The 21,145-nt window shown below is 39.6% G+C and overlaps 1 protein-coding gene and 1 pseudogene across 5 annotated transcripts in view; one reads left to right on the top strand and one right to left on the bottom strand.

The window, feature by feature from the left end:
- LOC121037025 (cytochrome P450 2C21) overlaps window positions 1-21,145 on the top strand; it is a 47,074-nt gene that overhangs the window by 3,855 nt on the left and 22,074 nt on the right. Inside the window, exons 1-3 of one of the 5 annotated variants that reach the window (XM_040485921.1) lie at window positions 14,908-15,287; window positions 15,381-15,682; window positions 20,091-20,253. In XM_040485921.1, the coding sequence (XP_040341855.1) occupies window positions 15,440-15,682; window positions 20,091-20,253 (406 nt within the window). In that variant the 5' untranslated portion in view covers window positions 14,908-15,287; window positions 15,381-15,439. Of the gene's footprint in view, window positions 1-14,907; window positions 15,288-15,380; window positions 15,683-19,136; window positions 20,254-21,145 lie in introns of those variants that run through there. The other 4 variants (XM_040485920.1, XM_040485924.1, XM_040485923.1 and 1 more) reach the window with 4 other exon arrangements.
- Window positions 11,971-14,767, bottom strand: LOC121037026 (coenzyme Q-binding protein COQ10 homolog B, mitochondrial-like; annotated as a pseudogene).

Below are 21,145 nucleotides of genomic sequence, written 5' to 3'. Positions count from 1 at the left end.
CTCTTTCTCTCTCTCTCAAAAGTAAACATTAGAAAAAACCTTATAATAGCATATTTCCAATTCCTGTCTCCCGTCTTTTACATTTTTTCATGTATTTTATTTCTACACATGTTTAAACCCAACAGTAGTCTTTAAAAAAGATATGAAAATTACTCTATAATTTTCTAAATAATTTTAAGTAATTCCCACATTACCCTTTCCAGTGGTCTTCATTCCTTCCTATATATCCATGCTTTCCTCTGGGAGCATTTTCCTTCAGCATGAATAATTTATTTTAGTCATAATCTTAATCAGTGTGGTCTGCCATGGTGAATTTACTTCATTTGGAATGTCTGAAAATCTTTTTATGTAGCCATTTTTATTGAGGCATATTTTCAATATGTAATTTTATGTAATTAAAAAAATCTATTATGAATTGATTATAAACACCAAAATGATATATGAATATAAGGAATGATTGTTGTCTCTAATTATGGTTTTTTCTCTCAGCCTCTTTCTGAGTTCCAGTATAGAGAATTATTTTATATGTGTAGTAGAAGTTTCACCTCCATTGCAGGGACCATGTAATATTTATCTTTATGATCCCAAAGCCTCGTGCAGGACGTGGCATAGGTATAAGTGTGCTCAGTGAGGTTTTTTTGTCTGTTTGTTTGTTTGTTTATATGGGGGGGGGAGGGAGGGAGAGGGGGAGTAGGGGAGGGGGCAGAGAGAGAGAGGGAGAATCCAAAGCAGGCTCCAGGCTCCGAGCTGTCAGCACAGAGCCCAGCGTGGGGCTCAAACTCATGAGCCATGAGATCATGACCTGAGCTGAAGTCGGATACTTAACTAACTGTGGCACCTTGGGGCCCGAGTTTTTTTTTTTTTTTTTTTTTTTTTTAATTAGGTAGATGAGGCCTCCTCTATTAAGCTTACTTTCCCTTCTTTCATCCATTCTATCTAGGAAAGCCATAATAAGTTATTTAACAATACTGCTGATTCAAATAGTTTTATTTTGGAGAGACTAAAGGAATGACAAGAATCGTGGACACTAACAATCACTGGAACTTCTTTGATTCTTTCTGGTCAAAATGAAACAGAACAAATGTGAACTAGGTTATAAGGCTCATCATTTTATTCTTTCTGGAGGCATTTAGGTGATTGGGCAAATACTACTATTTGGCAAGCATTTACAACAGCATGTACTATGTGTGTGGACCTACACTAAGCATCATGGGGGACTTTCAATCTTGTAATGTTTGAGAATGATAAAACATGATCCCTGTTTGGTGAGTGGTAAAGGTGGAACTGAAGAAAGGCAGAACATACATACTCTTATGTCTTGGATGAAATAATTATAACTTTTAAGGAGCAGCATATGTAAAATACTGTGCTCTAAAGTGAAGCTATAATTGATGACTAAACATAGTGCACTTAAAAGAAGTGATGGCGTAAGTTGGCCGTGAAGGATGGGGAAGGGAATTCCGTATCTGGTGAGGACATGCCCAACTTTAGACAGGTGGATTGGCAAGGAGACTGGGTAGAGGGAGCAGAGGACTTTAAGTGGTTTGGTAAAAATGGGCTTTGGCCTGATAAGGAATTGGAGTTTGGTATGTATGGAGTGATCTGAATACTGAGTTAGCAATTTTTTATTTGATTTGGTGGAAATTTGAGCAAGAACAGGGATGTGCTTGCAGATGATATTTGAGGGAACTTATGCAGGAGTTCCCTGGAGTGTTTTGAAATACAGTGAGGGGGTAGTTCAAGGTCCTGCTGGAGGTCTCTAATTTCTAGACCTAGTATCTGAGAGTCTGGATACTCATCATAGCCATGGAAATGCAGAGAAGATCACATGAAGATTGGGGCCCCTGGGTGGCTCAGTCGGTTGAGCATCTGAATTGTGATTTTGGCTCCGGTCTTTGTCTCGGTTCGTGAGATGGAGTCCCACATTGGGCTCTGCACTGACAGTGCAAAGTCTTCTTAGGATCCTCTCTCTCTGCCTCTTCCCTGATCATGTGCATGCATGCATGCATGCTCGTGCTCTCTCTTTCTCAAAATGGGTAAATTAAAAAAAAAAAAAAAAAAAAGATCACATGAAGATTGTCTCTCTGCGTTCTCATGGATCTAGGAAGATAATCAGTTGGGCAAGTCCAAAGAAGCAAAAGGAGAAGAAAAACATGAAAAAGAAGGAATGGGGCGCCTTTGTGGCTCAGTTGGTTGAGCATCCAGCTTCAGCTCAGGTCATCATCTCATGGTTTGTGAATTCAAACCCTGCATCAGGCTCACTGCTGTCAGTGCAGAGCCTGCTCCAGAAACTCTGTCTCTCTAAAAAATAAATAAACGTTTTTTAAAAAAAGAAGGAATAGATCAGATTGAGTGAGGAAGGTAGACACCTGGGTGGCCTTTGGATGGGCTAAGAGGATTTGCTGGTGAGTCATAACTAAAGAGAGCAATTTAGAAGGAAGGAGATGATGGTGAGAGAAATTTCAGTAATGGAAGATCTTCTCTTTGAGAAGTTAAACCAAAGTGGGAAAGATCTGGGTGGCAGATTTAAATAGTGGTTGGATCAAGTGGAAAAAGTACATGGGAAGGAAATAAAGATACTTATTGAGTGAGTGCAAAGTTTTCACCGAAATGGGACAGGGAAGATTCTAGAACACATAGAAGAGAGGTACTCCCAGAAAGAAAAGGACATTTCTTCCTCTGAAATTACAGTTGGTTTAATCATCTATTTTCTGTTACACTGGGTGGATTGGAGAAATTGGTTAGCGGGCAGGACCTAGGACCCTAAATGGGTAGAGTCTAGAAGGTCAAAAATAATGACGTTCAAATAATTTTCTGTGGAATTTGGTCTGAACAACCAATTTCATGGGATCTGGATGAGGTGCAGTGATTTGGGTCAAGTAGCTGATTTAAGGAGCTGTAAGAAGAAGCAAATTCCTTTCAGTATCTGTCCTTTTTTTCTATCCCTTGGGAATGGTTCTTAACCTTTTGGAGGCCATAGTTCTTTCTGGGAAGAATTCACTTGTATGCACCACTTGCTTTTTTTGCCCATTTTGAAGGGTGTTATGGATGCTGTAAAGCCTCTTCATTACTCCCAGGATGAGGAGGGCTCCAAGTCCTCTGGTGTCTGAATTATCAGTAGCTATTGCCCCAGTACTGTATTTAAATATAACTTCATTGTTCTGGGCAACATTATTTTATTTTGATTCTAGCATAATTTTGATAGGCCAGGTATGAGAACCACTGAATCCCCTGATGCACTTGAACAGATGGGTATATCCAGGGAAAACTTGTACTATTGTTTCTTTATATTGGGATATATGTTGGGCAATTGTTTTGTCAAGTAATTGCATCTAATAACTCCTAGGGAGTGCTAAATGCTAAAAAACTTACCTATGACAACCTGATAATGATTATATCTGACTTGTGATGAAATAGAAATAATGAACCTTATCCTGAGATGTAGACTCTTTCTTCTGTCGAAACATCCTAAGAGCACAGGTTTGATAACAAGAAAGGTGAATTTGGGGATAGATTAGAATAGAATTATAGAAGTTGGAAAGGCATGGATAGTATTCACTTTCTTTTTTGTTTTTAATTTTTAAAAAGTTTTATTTATCTATTTTGAGAGAGAGAGAGGGAGAGAAGGAGAACGCAAGCAGGGGAGGGGCAGAGAGAGAGGGAGAAAGAGAATCCCAAGCAGGCTCCACACTGCCAATGCAGAGCCCAACATGGGGCTTGAACCCACAAACCGTGAGATCACGACCTGAGCTGAGATAAAGAGTCAGATGCTTAACCGACTGAGCCATCCAGGCGCCCCACCTTGATTCTTTTTCTTAAAAAGTTTTTAAGTTGGCACAAAAACAGACACATAGACCAATGGAATAGAATAGAAACCCCAGAACTAGACCCACAAACGTATGGCCAACTCATCTTTGACAAAGCAGGAAAGAACATCCAATGGAAAAAAGACAGTCTCTTTAACAAATGGTGCTGGGAGAACTGGACAGCAACATACAGAAGGTTGAAACTAGACCACTTTCTCACACCATTCACAAAAATAAACTCAAAATGGATAAAGGACCTGAATGTGAGACAGGAAACCATCAAAACCTTAGAGGAGAAAGCAGGAAAAGACCTCTCTGACCTCAGCCGTAGCAATCTCTAACTCGACACATCCCCAAAGGCAAGGGAATTAAAAGCAAAAGTGAATTACTGGGACCTTATGAAGATAAAAAGCTTCTGCACAGCAAAGGAAACAACCAACAAAACGAAAAGGCAACCAACGGAATGGGAAAAGATATTTGCAAATGACATATCGGACAAAGGGCTAGTATCCAAAATCTATAAAGAGCTCACCAAACTCCACACCCGAAAAACAAATAACCCAGTGAAGAAATGGGCAGAAAACATGAATAGACACTTCTCTAAAGAAGACATCCGGATGGCCAACAGGCACATGAAAATATGTTCAGCATCGCTCCTTATCAGGGAAATACAAATCAAAACCACACTCAGATATCACCTCACGCCAGTCAGAGTGGCCAAAATGAACAAATCAGGAGACTCTAGATGCTGGAGAGGATGTGGAGAAACGGGAACCCTCTTGCACTGTTGGTGGGAATGCAAATTGGTGCAGCCGCTCTGGAAAGCAGTGTGGAGGTTCCTCAGAAAATTAAAAATAGACCTACCCTATGACCCAGCAATAGCACTGCTAGGAGTTTATCCAAGGGACACAGGAGTACTGATGCATAGGGGCACTTGTACCCCAATGTTCATAGCAGCACTCTCAACAATAGCCAAATTATGGAAAGAGCCTAAATGTCCATCAACTGATGAATGGATAAAGAAATTGTGGTTTATATACACTATGGAATACTACGTGGCAATGAGAAAAAATGAAATATGGCCTTTTGTAGCAACGTGGATGGAACTGGAGAGTGTGATGCTAAGTGAAATAAGCCATACAGAGAAAGACAGATACCATATGGTTTCACTCTTATGTGGATCCTGAGAAACTTAACAGGAACCCATGGGGGAGGGAAAGGGAAAAAAAAAAAAAAAGAGGTTAGAGTGGGAGAGAGCCAAAGCATAAGAGACTGTTGAGAACTGAGAGCAAACTGAGGGTTGATGGGGTTGTATGGAAACCAATTTGACAATAAATTTCATAAATAAATAAAAAAAATTATACTTAAAAAAAATAAAAAAATAAAAAGTTTTTAAGTTGATGTGCCCACGGCTATCTTCTGTTCAAATTGCCTGGCAGGACTGAAGAGAGGAGATAACCCAAAGGGGAGAATGATAGGGAAAACTGAAGGGCGGAGTGGACAGTAGGAGATGTGATCATTCTCTGAACAATGCAGAATCCCAGCTTCATAGCTGTGGTTTGGGCACAACCAACTTGAGTTGTCTAAGGTGTTTTGTTTTGTTTTTTCTTAAGAGGTGGCTACTTCATTGATCAGTGTGCATTTTTTTCAAAATTCATTCTTCATAGCGAAGATGTCCAGAATAGTGTTCCAATGTTGCAGTTGCGAAAATGGATACTCCACTTTCTATTACTGAAGAATGAAATAAGTTCTGGAATTCTGTGTGAAATTGTCTCAGATGGTTTTACAGTCTGAGAAGCATTCTAAAAAGTTAGCTTCAGGAGAAGAGAACCTGCTATGACAAAAGATGTAGCTGAAGGAACCTACTATCCAAGAAAGCTATGTCCAGAAAAGTAGTGAGTACAGAGTGAGAATATCTGAGTCAATCTTTTGTTTTTTTCCCCCCTCAATATGTACTTATTTTTGAAAGAGAGCAAGAGAGAGCGGGGGAGGGGCAGAGAGAGAGAGTGCGAGAATCCCAAGGAGGCTCTGATGCTGACAGCACAGATGATGCCGACATGGGGCTCAGTCCCATGAACCGTGAGATCATGACCTGACCTGAAATCATGAGTCAGATAGTCAACCAACTGAGCCACCCAGGCGCCCCTGTCCCCTCAAATTTTTAGGTGCACAATACAGTATTGTTGCACAGCTATCTCTAGAACTTTACATCTTACGTGATTGAAACTCTTCATCCATTGAATAGCAACTTCCTATTTCCTCTTCTGCCAAGCCCCAGGCAAAAACCATTCTGCTCTGTTTCTATGAGTTTGACTATTTTAGATGTTTCGTTTAAGTTGAATCATGTGGTATTTGTCCTTCTGTGACTGCTTTACCTCACTTAGCAAGGGCAGGCAGCAGGAGTCAGTCCAACGAAGGGCTCACTGGCTGTTGCAGTGGCCCTAGCTGTTGGTGTGCACCCCCCCACGGCTGCACACTCTCCCACCAGGTGTGCACACTGCAATGATGGTTGATGGTGAGGATTAGGCCAGGCGTGCACAGCTGGAGGGGCTGGCTATAGGTGCACATGGTGCTGCAGGCTGGTGACAAGACAGAGCCTGATCTGGACCCACAAGCAGCTTCAGAGGCCCTGGCCTACCAGCATGTGCCCCATGGCTCCATGCTCTGCTGAGGGTGGAGGAGGAGGAGGAGGAAGAGAGTTCTAAAGATTGCAAAGGGATGGGTGGCTGGGTTGCTCAGTCGGTTGAGCATCTGACTCAGGTCAGATGCTCAGGTCAGAGCGTCTGAGTCAGGTCATGACTCTAGGCTCAACACTAGGAGCATGGGGCCTGCTTAAGATCCTCACTCCCTGGGGCTCCTGGGTGGCGCAGTCGGTTAAGCGTCCGACTTCAGCCAGGTCACGATCTCGCGGTCTGTGAGTTTGAGCCCCGCGTCAGGCTCTGGGCTGATGGCTCAGAGCCTGGAGCCTGTTTCCGATTCTGTGTCTCCCTCTCTCTCTGCCCCTCCCCCGTTCATGCTCTGTCTCTCTCTGTCCCAAAAATAAATAAACGTTGAAAAAAAAATTAAAAAAAAAAAGATCCTCACTGTCCCTCCCGCATGAGAGCACATGCATGCGTGCTTTCTTGCTCTTTAAAAAAGTAAATAAAGATTGCAAAGAGACAAACTTTTCTGAACCTCCCTTTTTATTTACCCACTGTGAAACTGTCAACTCACTATTTCAACAGATTGTTTGACGTCCAAGTGATTCTGCAAGATACTTAACAAATGTTTGTAGAATGTAATTTAGTTGAAATACTTTCCATTATAGAGTTCATAAGTCATACAGTTGACCACTGAACAACACAGGGGGATCCTCCTGACCTCAGGGGAAAGCTCTCAGTTTTCCCCCATTGAGGAGGATATTAGCTGTGGGCTTTTCATAAATGGCTTTTATGATGTTTATGTTCTTTCTATCCTGACTTTCTCAAGGGTTTTTTATTAAGAAAGGATGCTGAATTTTGTCAAATGCTTTTTCTGCATGGATTGACAGGATCATACAGTTCTTTTCTTTTCTTTTTTTTTTCAACGTTTATTTATTTTTGGGACAGAGAGAGACAGAGCATGAACGGGGGAGGGGCAGAGAGAGAGGGAGACACAGAATCGGAAACAGGCTCCAGGCTCCGAGCCATCAGCCCAGAGCCTGACGTGGGGCTCGAACTCACGGACTGCGAGATCGTGACCTGGCTGAAGTCGGACGCTTAACCGACTGCGCCACCCAGGCGCCCCCATACAGTTCTTTTCTTAATGTGATGTATCATATTGATTGATTTGCGAATGTTGAACCAGCCCTGCAGCCCAGGAACGAATCCCACTTGATCGTGGTGAATAATTCTTTTTATATGCTGTTGAATTCGATTTGCTAATACCTTGTTGAGAATTTTTGCATCCATATTCATCAGGGATATTGGCCTGTAGTTCTCTTTTTTTGCTGGGTCTCTGTCTGGTTTGGGAATCAAAGTAATGCTGGCTTCATAGAATGAGTCTGGAAGTTTTCCTTCCCTTTCTATTTTTTTGGAACAGCTTGAGAAGGATAGGTATTATCTCTGCTTTAAATGTCTGGTAGAATTCCCCAGGGAGGCCATCTGGTCCTGGACTCTTATTTGTTGGGAGATTTTTGATAACTGATTCAATTTCTTCGCTGGTTATGGGTCTGTTCAAGTTTTCTATTTCTTCCTCTTTGAGTTTTGGAAGTGTGTGGGTGCTTAGGAATTTGTCCATTTCTTCCAGGTTGTCCAGTTTGTTGGCATATAATTTTTCATAGTATTCCCTAATAATTGCTTGTATTTCTGAGGGATTTTTTGTAATAATTTCATTTTCATTCATGATTTTATCTATTTGGGTCATCTCCCTTTTCTTTTTGAGAAGCCTGGCTAGAGGTTTATCAATTTTGTTTAGTTTTTCAAAAAACCAACTCTTGGTTTCATTGATCTCCCCTACAGTTCTTTTAGATTCTATATTGTTTATTTCTGCTCTTGACTTTATTATTTCTCTTCTTCTGCTTTGGGGTGTCTTTGCTCCTCTGCTTCTATTTCCTTTAGGTGTGCTGTTAGATGTTATATTTGGGGATTTTCTTGTTTCTTGAGATAGGCCTGGATTGTAATAATATATACAGCTTTTGATACAAAAGGAAGATCCAGAAAATTATCATTGAATCTACTATGGGTTATTTCTTTCCCCTCTATTTCTGGAAAAACAAGCTTCTTTTATAATCCAAATTCATGTAACATCTTTTTCTGAAACTGAATTAAAATACTCATTTTGTGCTTGAAAAAAAAAAGTTTTCTTTTGCACATTATTTTTGTATCCCGCCTTCTCCCTTTTCTTGGATACATTTTTTTTAAGTTTATTTATTTTGAGAGACAGTGAGCACAAGCAGGGAAGGAGCAGAGAGAGAGGAAGAGAGAGGATCTCAAGCAGGCTCCACACTATCAGCACAGAGCCTGACGCAAGGCTCAGTCCCACAAACCATGAGATCATGACCTGAGCAGAAATCAAGAGTCAGATACTTAACTGGCTGAGCCACTGAGGTGCCCCTCTTGGATACATTTTTATTTTGTTGGAGTTTTTCTCAATCATTTTGGAAATGGTTTCAAGGTTATAAAATGTCTGAATGTTTACATGTTCAAAAATGCCTGTATTTTGACCTCATATTTGAATCCTATTTTGGCATACACTAATTTGAAAATCATTTCCTATTGAACCTTTGAATACCTTACTCCACTGTAGCCTGTCATGTAAAAGCATCGTATATGGGAAGCTTTAAACTGATCTTTATTCTTTATAACTTCCTTTTCCTCTCCAGGAGTTTTTACATTTTGTCTTTGTTTTGTTTTGTTTCTTGATGTTCCAAGGTCTCACAAGATTGTGGGAGTGTCGGTCTTTTTACTTTAATCCTTCTTCAAACTTGGTGTGGATCCTTTGCATTTTTCATCAGTTTAGGAAATTTTTCTTCAATTTCCTTTGCTTATTTTTCCATTTAAGTATTTTTTTCTCTCTTCTTGAAACTGCTATCATAAATTCATTGGAACTTCTAGAACTATTGTCCATACCATTTAACTTTGTTTGTAGTTTTCATTATTATTACTTTATACTCTATTCTTGGGAAACCTTTGGTTTCCCAATGTTTTCCTGCTAAATAAATTGAAATACAGCTAAATTTAGTTTATTACTCAGCACGTTTGTTCATTTAAAAAATGTTTTCGGTCAGAAAAACTAAAAGGTGACTGACAGAATGAGAGAAAATATTTGCAAATGACATGTCAGATAAAGGGTCAGTATCCAAAGTCTATAAAGAATTTACCAAACTCAACACCCGAAAAACAAATAATCCAGTGAAGAAATGGGCAAAAGACATGAATAGACTCTTTTCCAAAGAAGACATCCAGATGGCTAACAGACACATGAAAAAATGCTCAACATCAGTCATCATCAGGGAAATACAAATCAAAACCACACTGAGATACCACCTCACACCTGTCAGAATGGCTAAAATGAACAACTCAGGCAACAGCAGATGTTGGCGAGGATGTGGAGAAAGGAGAACCCTCTTGCATTGTTGGTGGAAATGCAAACTGGTGCTGCCACTCTGGAAAACAATATGGAGGCTCTTCCAAAAGTTAAAAATAGAACTACCCTACGACCAGTAACTGCACTACTAGGTATTTAGCCAAAGGATACAGGAGTGGTGATTTGAAGGAGCACATGCACCTTAATGTTTATAGCAGCACTATCAACAATAGCCAAAAAATGGAAAAAGCCGAAATGTCTATCAACAATGAATGGATAGGGGCGCCTGGGTGGCGCAGTCGGTTAAGCGTCTGACTTCAGCCAGGTCATGATCTCGCGGTCCGTGAGTTTGAGCCCCGCGTCGGGCTCTGGGCTGATGGCTCAGAGCCTGGAGCCTGTTTCCGATTCTGTGTCTCCCTCTCTCTCTGCCCCTCCCCCGTTCATGCTCTGTCTCTCTCTCTGTCCCAAAAATAAATAAACGTTGAAAAAAAAATTAAAAAAAACAGAACAAAACAATGAATGGATATAGAAGATGTGGTACATATATATAATATATGGAATATTACTTGGCAATCGAAAAGAATGAAATCTTGCCATTTGCAACAACGTGGATGCTAAGTGAAATTAGAAAAAGACCAATATGTGATTTTACTCATATATGGAATTTAAGAAACAAAACAGATGAACAAAAGGAAGGGAAGCAAAAATAAGATTAAAACGGAGAGGGAGACAACCATAAAAGACTCTTAAATTCAGAGAACAAACTGAAGGATGCTGAAGGGTGTTGGGTGGAGAGATGGGCTTAATAGGTGGTGGGCATTAAGGAGGACACTTGTTGGGATGGCACTGGGTGTTATATGTAAGTGATGAATCACTAAATTCTATTCCTGAAATCGTTATTACACTATATGTTAACTAACCCATTTAAATAAAAATAAAACATGCTTTTGGGGCATGTGGGTGGCTCAGTCAATTAAGTGTCTGACGCTTGATTTGGGCCCAGGGCATGATGTCACCGTCATGAAATAGAGCCCTGCATCAGGCTCTGTGCTGGGCAGCATGGAACCTGCTTACGATTCTCTCTCCGTCTTCCCTCTGCCCCTCTTCCTGCTTGTGCATGCTCTTGCTCTCGCTCTCGCTCTCTCTTAAAAAAAAGGTTTTGTAATTGTATTGTTAATTACCAAGAACTTTTTCTAATAACGTGTTCTTTTTAAATGGCTAAATATATCTTATGATGTTTTACTTATTTTAACCATTTTTGTTTCCTCAAGGTTAACTTCCTCAGGGATTAGTATTCTTATTTTTTTTTTTAAGTTTTATTTATTTTGAGAAAGAGAGAGAGAGAGAGAGAGCATGCAAGTGGGAGTGGGAGAGAGAATCCCAAGCAGGCTCTGCACTGTCAGGGCAGAACCTGAAACATAGCCCAAACCCATGAACCCTGAGATTATTACCTGAGCCAAAGTTGGACACTTAACCAACTGGGCCACCCAGGCACCCCTAACGTTCTTGTTTTGTTTTTTTGTTTTTTTGTTTTTGTTTTTTTTTTTTTAGCTGTACAAAAAATAAATTAACTTTATTAAGTTACTATTTCAGTCCTTAGACATTGATTTGTTTATAAAAATATCAGTTTGAGATACATTATTGAAAGTGAATACACACAATAAATGGAAAACAGGGATGCATGGTGCTGGAGACATATCAACCAACTCATCTTCATGTGTTGCCCACTGTTGTAGACAAAATTTGACACATAATCAGCATTATTGAAAGAGCAGTCAAAGTACCTGGGAGAGGGGTGCAAACTATAAGAAAAATATATTAAAGCTCTGGACCACTCACCAAAAAAATATTCACTGTTTAATCTGGGAGTTAATCTCACTATATATAGCACTGAATACCCATAAGAACAATTTAAAAATAAGAAAAGTGCCAAGGAACCCTCATTAACAGTATTTTTAAGTCTAAGTTTCTACTTTAAATATCTGATGATTACTCGGATATCCTAAGCCAAGAGGCAGGCCCTATGACAATAAGTTATAAATAGTCTGAATTTAATAACTTAAAGGTGATAATGGTTAATATAATACATACTGTGTGAGGAACTCAACTAACCTCTTTCAGGTAAGGTCATAATTAAAAGGCTTAAGTCTACAGTTTCAATTTCTGCTTAAGAGTGATGATATCCCATTATTGTAAATATGCTAATATGCACATTACTTGCATGAATTACACTTGAATGAATTCTGTATACACGTGGTTCCATGTTCCAAATGCAAATTCTCAGCGGTGTAGGCTTAAAATCAAAGCTGGGTTTAACAAATGCTTTCTAACTTCTGAAAGCAAATGATAAAAGCACTGCCTAAAAGTGAATAAACTAAGGTTACAAACAGGTGACCAATCCTTTTTTTCCCTTTATGTGTGATGAACTTCATGAAGCCTTAATTCCGAGGTATATTTGTTTCTGGACCATACAGCTTATGTGATTTTCTTTTTTCTTTTCTTTTCTTTTTTTTTTTTTAATTTTTTTTTTCAACGTTTATTTATTTTTGGGACAGAGAGAGACAGAGCATGAACGGGGGAGGGGCAGAGAGAGAGGGAGACACAGAATCGGAAACAGGCTCCAGGCTCTGAGCCATCAGCCCAGAGCCTGACGCGGGGCTCGAACCACGGACCGTGAGATCGTGACCTGGCTGAAGTCGGACGCTTAACCGACTGCGCCACCCAGGCGCCCCATCTTTTCTTTTTTTTTTAAGAATTACATTTTTTTAACTTTATTTTTGATTTTTTAAAATTTACATCCAAATTAGTTACCATATAGTGAAGCAGTGACTTCAGGAGTAGATTCCTTAATGTCCCTTACCCATTTAGCCCATCCCCCCTCCCACAACCCCTCCAGCAACCCTCAGTTCTCCATATTTATGAGTCTCTTCTGTTTTGTCCCCCTCCCTGTTTTTATATTATTTTTGTTTCCCTTCCCTTATGTTCATCTGTTTTTGTCTCTTAAAGTACTCATATGAGTGAAGTCATATGATTTTTGTCTTTCTCTAATTTCACTTAGCATAATACCCTCCAGTACCATCCACGTAATTGCAAATGGCAACATTTCATTCTTTTTGATTGCCGAGTGATACTCCATTGTGTATATATATACCACATTTTCTTTATCCATTTATTTCCATTCATTCCATCCATTCATCTATCCATGGACATTTGGGCTCTTTCCATACTTTGGCTATTGTTGATAGTGCTGCTATAAACATGGGGGTGAATGTGTCCCTTCGAAACAGCATACCTGTATCCCTTGGATAAATGCCTAGTAGTACAATTGCTGGGTCGTAGGGTAGTTCTATTTTTAGTTTTTTGAAGAACCCCCATACTATTTTCCAGAGTGGCTGCACCAGCTTGCATTCCCACCAACAATGCAAAAGAGATCCTCTTTCTCCACATCCTCGCCAACATCTGTTGTTGCCTGAATTGTTAATGTTAGCCATTCTGACACGTGTGAGGTGGTATCTCATTGTGGTTTTGATTTGTATTTCCCTGATGATGAGCGAGTGATGTTGAGCATTTTTTCATGTGTCGGTTGGCCATCTGGATGTCTTCTTTGGAGAAGTGTCTATTCATGTCTTTTGCCCACTTCTTCACGGGATTATTTGTTTTTTGGGTGTTGAGTTTGAGAAGTTCTTTGTAGATTTTGGATACTAACCCTTTATCTGATATGTCATTTGCAAATATCTTCTCCCATTCTGTTGGTTGCCTTTTAGTTTTGCTGATTGTTTCCTTCACTGTGCAGAAGCTTTTTATTTTGATGAGGTCCCAGACATGCTCCTCTTTCAAAGGCAGCTACCATCTGCTTTACAACTTCATCGAAAAATGATGTGGCAAGCTGAGAGTACAGAAGGGAGCGGAATTCAGAAGAAATTGAAAAATCCAAGGTACAAGTTCTTGGGTAGCCAGGAAGACCAGGGCTAAAATGCCAAATAGTCTTCAAATGATTGAAAAGCTTCCCATCAGTATAGGATGCCTTTACCAAATGTGGTTTCACCAAGGTTCCTACTGATGTATAGCGCTCCAACACAGGTGGAAACCCAATTTCCAATTGTGTTTTGCAGTATCCGGTTCTCTTTGATATTACATCTGATTTTTTACGCCAAGGAACAAAATGCTTGTAGTCTTCCATTCCTGATACCACATCATACATTTTCTGCATAGAATATCCTATAATTCTCCTCTCTGAATATTCTTTTGTTTATTAATGGTGCAACAATTTTGAAGAAAGTTTTTGCATATATCTCCTTAGGCAAAACTGAGGTATGTAGTGGAAGAGTTCTGCTCATCAGTATACCACAGGAAGCTAAATATCTGACGTTCCAGGTAGGGCCCCTGTGCTGGAGCCAGGGTTCCAGCCGCTGCCGTTGACTTTGGACGGCATCCTGAAACCACCTTTCTCAGGGCCCCCTGACTGGCCCCAGCTTCCATGATCATCTCACTCTCATGTTCTCGTTTCTTAAGTGTGATATTTGTCGTGCCTTGTTGGATTTCCTCAAATGTATTTTGAGTCTTGAAGTTTTGTTCATATCTTTGAGCTTCTAGACACTTCCAAATATTTATAGTATTGAATTCTGGAGTATATTTCCTTACCCACGTGAGATTAAGCAATGTATTCTGGTTATAGGACCCTCATTGGAAATGGATGTACAAGGGGAAGGAGGGGTGATATGCAGCCAAAGGACCTTCCACTGTTTAAGTGATTTATTTCTTGGACTTGGTAGATCCCTGTATTCTAATGTCTTTTGACCCTGCATCCCCTTTGGGAGTTAAGTGTGTCAGAATGCCTCACATATATTGGGACACCTGGGTGGCTCAGTTGGTTAAGCATCAGACTTAGGCTCAGGTCATGATCTCATAATTTGTGAGTTCAAACCCCGTGTTAGGCTCTGTGCTGACAGCTAGGAGCCAGGAGCTTATTTTGGATTCTGTGTCTTCCTGTCTCTGCCCCTCCCCTTCATGTGCGCTCGCTTGCTCTCTCTCTCTCTCTCTCTCACTCTCTCTCACTCTCATACACACACACGCGCTCTCTCTCTCTCTCTCAAAAATAAACATTAAAAATTTTTTAATTAAAAAAAAAAAACAACTCTTGACATATAGAAAGGGGCTCTGCCAAGAGTTGGGATATCTCTACTCTTCTTTAGGAAAGACTAGCTCTGTATATTCTTCTTTTTTACCCTGCCTTCTCCCTACTATCTCTTAATTCTGGCCTTTTCCTGGATTTTCTGTGAAAAGGCACTGAGAGAGTGCTGCTTTCTTCTGCTCATGTAGTAGTAATTTTTGACATGAGATACTCTCTTTCATCATTTGTCAAGATCATGAATTCCAGCCCTTTGAAAATCTGATAGTTTTCAGTTTTACTGTTAAAATATGATCATCTCTGAAGAAGTAAGAGTTACTGTTTTAGTTGGGATTACCAATGAAATCCTAGATGTTTATCAATACTAAAGTCACTGTTTTTGTTTTACTCTTTGCTAATAGGTCAAAATCCACTGAAGATAAAAAAGTATTCAAAAGGTTGAAGATTTAGTGCATGTTTGATGATTAGCTGGAACTTAGTATTTATAAAACCTTTGGATTCCAAGCTTCCAACTGCATTTACACAAGGTACAACAATGGATCTTTTCATAGTTCTGGTGATTTATCTTTCTTGTTTGATTCTTTTTTTCCTCTGGAATCAAAACCATGCCGAAGGGAAGCTACCACCTGGCCCCACTCCTCTGCCAATCGTTGGAAATATTTTGCAGATAAATACTAATAATGTAAGCAAATCCATAAGCAAGGTGAGTATGATTACTTTTCTTCCAACTGTTTGCGGTTACAGCCATATATCTAAATAAAATATGGCCCCAGCCATATTTGCAGGGGTGCAATTTTGATTGGGATTGTGTTGAATGTGTAGATAGCTTTGGGTAGTATTGACATTTTAACAATATTTATTCTTCCAATCCATGAGCACAGAATGTTTTTCCATTTCTTTGTGTCTTCTTTAATTTCCTTCATAAGCTTTCTATAGTTTTCAGCATACAATTCTTTTACATCTTTGGTTAGGTTGATTCCTGGGTATTTTATGATTCTTGGTGCACTTGTAAATGGGATCAGTTTCTTTATTTGTCTTTGTGTTGCTTCATTATTAGTGTATAAGAATGCAACTGATTTCTGTACGTTAATTTCGTATCCTGCAACTGCTGAATTCATGTATCGGTTCTAGCAGACTTTTGGTGGAGTCTATCGGGTTTTCCATGTATAATATATCGTCTGCAAAAAGTGAAAGCTTGACTTCATCTTTGCCAATTTTGATGCCTTTGATTTCCTTTTGTTGTCTGATTGCTGATGCTAGGACTTCCAACACTATGTTAAACAACAGCAGTGAGAGTGGATGTCCCTGTCGTGTTCCTGATCTCGGGGGGAAAGCTCTCAGTTTTTCCCCATTGAGGATGATATTAGCTGTGGGCTTTTCATAAATGGCTTTTATGATGTTTAAGTATGTTCCTTCTATCCCGACTTTCTCAAGGGTTTTTATTAAGAAAGGATGCTGAATTTTGTCAAATGCTTTTTCTGCATCTATTGACAGGATCTTACGGTTCTTTTCTTTTCTTTTCTTAATGTGATGTATCACATTGATTGATTTGCGAATGTTGAACCAGCCCTGCAGCCCAGGAACGAATCCCACTTGATCGTGGTGAATAATTCTTTTTATATGCTGTTGAATTCGATTTGCTGATATCTTGTTGAAAATTTTTGCATCCATATTCATCAGGGATATTGGCCTGTAGTTCTCTTTTTTTGCTGGGTCTCTGTCTGGTTTGGGAATCAAAGTAATGCTGGCTTCATAGAATGAGTCTGGAAGTTTTCCTTCCCTTTCTATTTTTTTGGAACAGCTTGAGAAGGATAGGTATTATCTCTGCTTTAAATGTCTGGTAGAATTCCCCATCACTCCTCATCAGGGAAATACAAATCAAAAGCACACTGAGATATCACCTCACGCCAGTCAGAGTGGCTACAATGAACAAATCAGGAGACTATAGATTCTGGCGAGGATGTGGAGAAACAGGAACCCTCTTGCACTGCTGGTGGGAATGCAAACTGGTGCAGCCACTCTGGAAAACAGTGTGGAGGTTCCTCAAAAAATTAAAAATAGATCTACCCTGTGACTCAGCAATAGCACTGCTAGGAATTTACCCAAGGGATACAGGAATGCTGATGCATAGGGGGCACTTGTACCCCAATGTTTATAGCAGCACTTTCAACAATAGCCAAATTATGGAAAGAGCCTAAATGTCCATCAACTGATGAATGGATAAATTGTGGTTTATATACACAATGGAATACTACTTGACAATGAGAAAGAATGAAATATGGCCTTTTGTAGCAATGTGGATGGAACTGGAGAGTGTGATGCTAAGTGAAATAAGTCATACAGAGAAAGACAGATACCATATGTTTTCAGTCTTATGTGGATGCTGAGAAACTTAACAGAAGACCATGGGGGAGGGGAAGGAAAAAAAAAAGAGAGGGAGAGAGCCAAACCATAAGAGACTCTTAAAAACTGTGAGAATAAACTGAGGGTTGATGGGGGGTGGGAGGGAAGGTAGGGTGGGCGATGGGCATTGAGGAGGGCGTCTGTTGGGATGAGCACTGGGTGTTGTATGGAAACCAATTTGACAATAAATTTCATATTAAAAAGAAAAGAAGTGATTTTAAAGAGAAGTGTTCATTGGGTATCCAGCTAGAAGGTTGCCAGAGAGGATGAGATCCATGAGATGATTGTTAAAATTGCCAAAAGAAGGAATTCCCTGTCCATGTTGTGAGCAGGTCCCCTTTTCAGTAATTATTCTTTGGTAAACTCTAATGGCAATGAAACTGTTTTCAATTTAAAAAAAAGTTCTGATCTACAGATCACAACACTAAAAATTTCCTAAAAACACACATTTTTTTAAGTCAAGGAAATACGGTCCCAGAATTGTTTCTATTATATTTGCTCAATGAATGTGTGAATAACTACTCTATTCATAGCTATTTATATAGCAGTACCTCTCTAAATCTTGAAGGGATTGTCTGAAATCTGTCTTTGCTGAGACAGCTAGTTACCAGAGCACAGCTTCTGGAAACCCCTTTCTGTGTTTTGCGCTAAGAGATTGAAAGAGATTATGTCAGCACCCTAGCTCATCTGCTTGTTAACTCACAGCATTGGGCAAGTTTTAAAAATCTCTCTCAGTGTTAATTTCCATTCCTTTGAAATGTGAATAACAGTTCTATTTTGTGCAGGGTCCTTCAATATATCATATATTCAACAAGCTATTGAATATCTACTTTGTTAGATGCTGGGGATTTTTTTTTTTTTAAGTTTATTTATTTATTTTTGAGAGAGACAGAGAGAGAGAGAGAGAGCATGCAGGGGAGGGGCAGAGGGAGAGAGAGAGAATCCCAAGCAGGGTCCATGCACAAAGTCCGACATGGGGCTTGATCTCATGTACTGTGAGATCATGACTTGAGCCAAAATCAAAAAGTCGGATGCTTAACTGACTGAGCCATCCAGGTGCCCCAGTGCTGGGGATTTTCAATGGTAAATGAAAAAGAAAAAACAGACACTGGCATTATGGAATTTATAGTCTATAGGGTAGGCATGGTTTGTAAAATAATCACGCAAATAAGTGTGTGATTACAAACCATGTAACAGGGACACAATAGAAAGAGGCCATGCAGCTCGGTGGAGCAGGAATGGGAGGAATGTCAGCAAAGCGTTCTCTGAGGAAGTGAAGCTGAAGCTGAGATCTAAAGAATGTTCAAGCATTAACCAGACAAAATGCAGATGGAAGTTCATTCCAGGCGGTTTCATTCTGGAGGAGAATTAGTTGTTATTGTCTCTGAAAGAGGACCAATTTGGTAAAAACATGGTGTGGGATATGATTGGAGAAATAGTTGCCAGAAATGCAAGTCTTACAAGGCTTTTAAAACTATTGGTCCTGGGGCACCTGGGTGGCTCAGTCACTTACGTGTCCAACTTCGGCTCAAGCCATCTCGGTTCATGAGTTCGAGCCCCATGTCGGGCTCTGTGCTGACAGCTCAGAGCCTGGAGCCTGCTTCGGATTCTGTGTCTCCCTCTCTCTCTGCCCCTCCCTTGCTTGTGCTCTATCTCTCTCTCTTTCTCGCTCTCTCAAAAATAAACATTAAAAAAAAAAAAAGAATATTGGTCTTTAGCACAAGAGCAATGTGATGCCATTAACGTGCTTAAAGGACTCTCATGTTAACATTTGCCTTGTGAAAAGAGCACTCTGGTTGCTTTATGGAGAATGAATTGTAAGGTAGCAGGAGGACTCAAACCTTGGACAAGTTGAAGGAGTAATTTAGTATACCAAAGAAGCTGCCATGACAGAAAGACCCCAATAACACAATGGCTTCAGGAAGATAAGAGCTTATTTCTATCTCACATCATGAGATCGAGGTGAGTGCTGCTGGGCTGCCTCTCTTCCTTGCGGTCATCTAGGGAACCAGTTTTTCTTTGTCTTCTAGTTGACCATCCTGGGCACCTAGGCTATTGTTCTCATGTGCATGGAGGCAGTGAGGTTGTTCCCATGCTGTCCTTTCAGTCCCCGGGTAGGGGGAGAAATGGAGGGCATGCAATTACCATTTATACAAAAGCGTAGGATTTGCACACATCATTTCTGCTAATATCAGTTCACGAAAACTTAGTCACATGGCCGCACAGGGAAGCTGGGAAATGTCTGCGACCATGTTGCCACGTCCTTATGTATTTAGAGGTCTCTAGTGCTAAAAAGACGTAGAGAGTGGATAATGAGGGATGATTGGTAGTCTACACATGGGACAAGATGGAGGAGCCTCCCTTAAGCAGGACAAGAAACACATTATTGTAACTATAGGAAGAAAGAAATTTGGTGCAGCTGTAGGTTTGGCAGACAACAGTTAATAAAAGAATATGAATAAATTCCATAATATAATATCTGTCACATAGTAGGAGCTGAATAAAGGTTAACTATTGATGACGATAATAATAATAGCAATGTGTCTAATAATATAATTACCACTTAATGTGATTAAGTTACTAGTTCTAGAAGTTGAGATCTTTTATATTAGGTGAATGAGTATAAAATATCTCTTGAGTAAAGAGACTTATCTACATTTTTAGTTTTGAAATTCTCACTACTCCTGTACCTTATGTTGCTTTCCCAGCTAGCAGAGAGTTACGGCCCTGTGTTCACTGTGTACTTTGGCATCAAGCCCACTGTGGTGATATACGGATATGAAGCAGTAAAGGAAGCTCTAATTGATCAGAGTGAGGTGTTTTCTGGCAGAGGCCCTTTCCCAGTGCTGGACAAATCCATCCAGGGATTAGGTATGTCTCCATTTGGGGAACATATGTGGGTTTGTAAGTTGCAAAGACTTATAAACTAAGGGATTGAGAAATTGTAAGTATTTAGAGAAGCCTATGAAAATATCATAATTCCAACATTTTTTTCCATAAAGGATCATGAATCCATATTTTAAATTCGGAAAGTGACAAGGTGTCTCCATGAAACATAAAATGCAATGAAAGCAAATCACCTAACCATTAATGTGCTATAAATTTGTGTTCATTTGAAAATATGGCCAGTTAGGATAATGTTCATTTCAGTTAAGATAATAAGAGACAGAAAAAGAAGGAAGGAAAATGACTCAATTATCCTAGCCACCAAACATTTTGCTTTTTGGCCTGAGTCATGGTTGCCAAGAGACTAGTTTAGGAAACTTGAATAGTGTGCATGGAACCAGCATAGGTTTGAAATATTCCCAGTCTTGACTTCAATCTTTTATTCTTCAAAAAAAAAGGCGTAAGAAATATTTGAATCCAATAGAATACAATCCTTATACATACACAGATAAGCTCTGGAAAGAGGATTATAGAAAAACACATAGTAAGTACACATGGATTGAGAGTGATATTAGAAAAAGCTTTTTAAATCCAAATTGGTCATAGGATCCTCCTCATATGTTATCTCTATATGAAGAGGCCCTAGAACAGTACCTGGCACATAGTTCACTTGGTTCTCAGGTGGCTAAACCATATGGAACTGAGTTGTTGCTAGGGGACCGAAAGAAAGAAAGAAAGAAAGAAAGAAAGAAAGAAAGAAAGAGAAAGAAAGAAAGGAAAAGAAAGAAAGAAAGAAAGAAAGAAAGAGAGAGAGAAAGAAAGAAAGAAAGAGAAGAAAGAAAGAAAGAAAGAAAGAAAGAAAGAAAGAAAGAAAGAA

Source organism: Herpailurus yagouaroundi, unplaced genomic scaffold, assembly GCF_014898765.1.
Source record: "Herpailurus yagouaroundi ecotype Mexico unplaced genomic scaffold, PumYag 163, whole genome shotgun sequence".
Classification (NCBI taxonomy): domain Eukaryota; kingdom Metazoa; phylum Chordata; class Mammalia; order Carnivora; family Felidae; genus Herpailurus; species Herpailurus yagouaroundi.
Note: the sequence above shows the minus strand (reverse complement) of the source record. Positions and strands in the feature narration are given on the sequence as shown.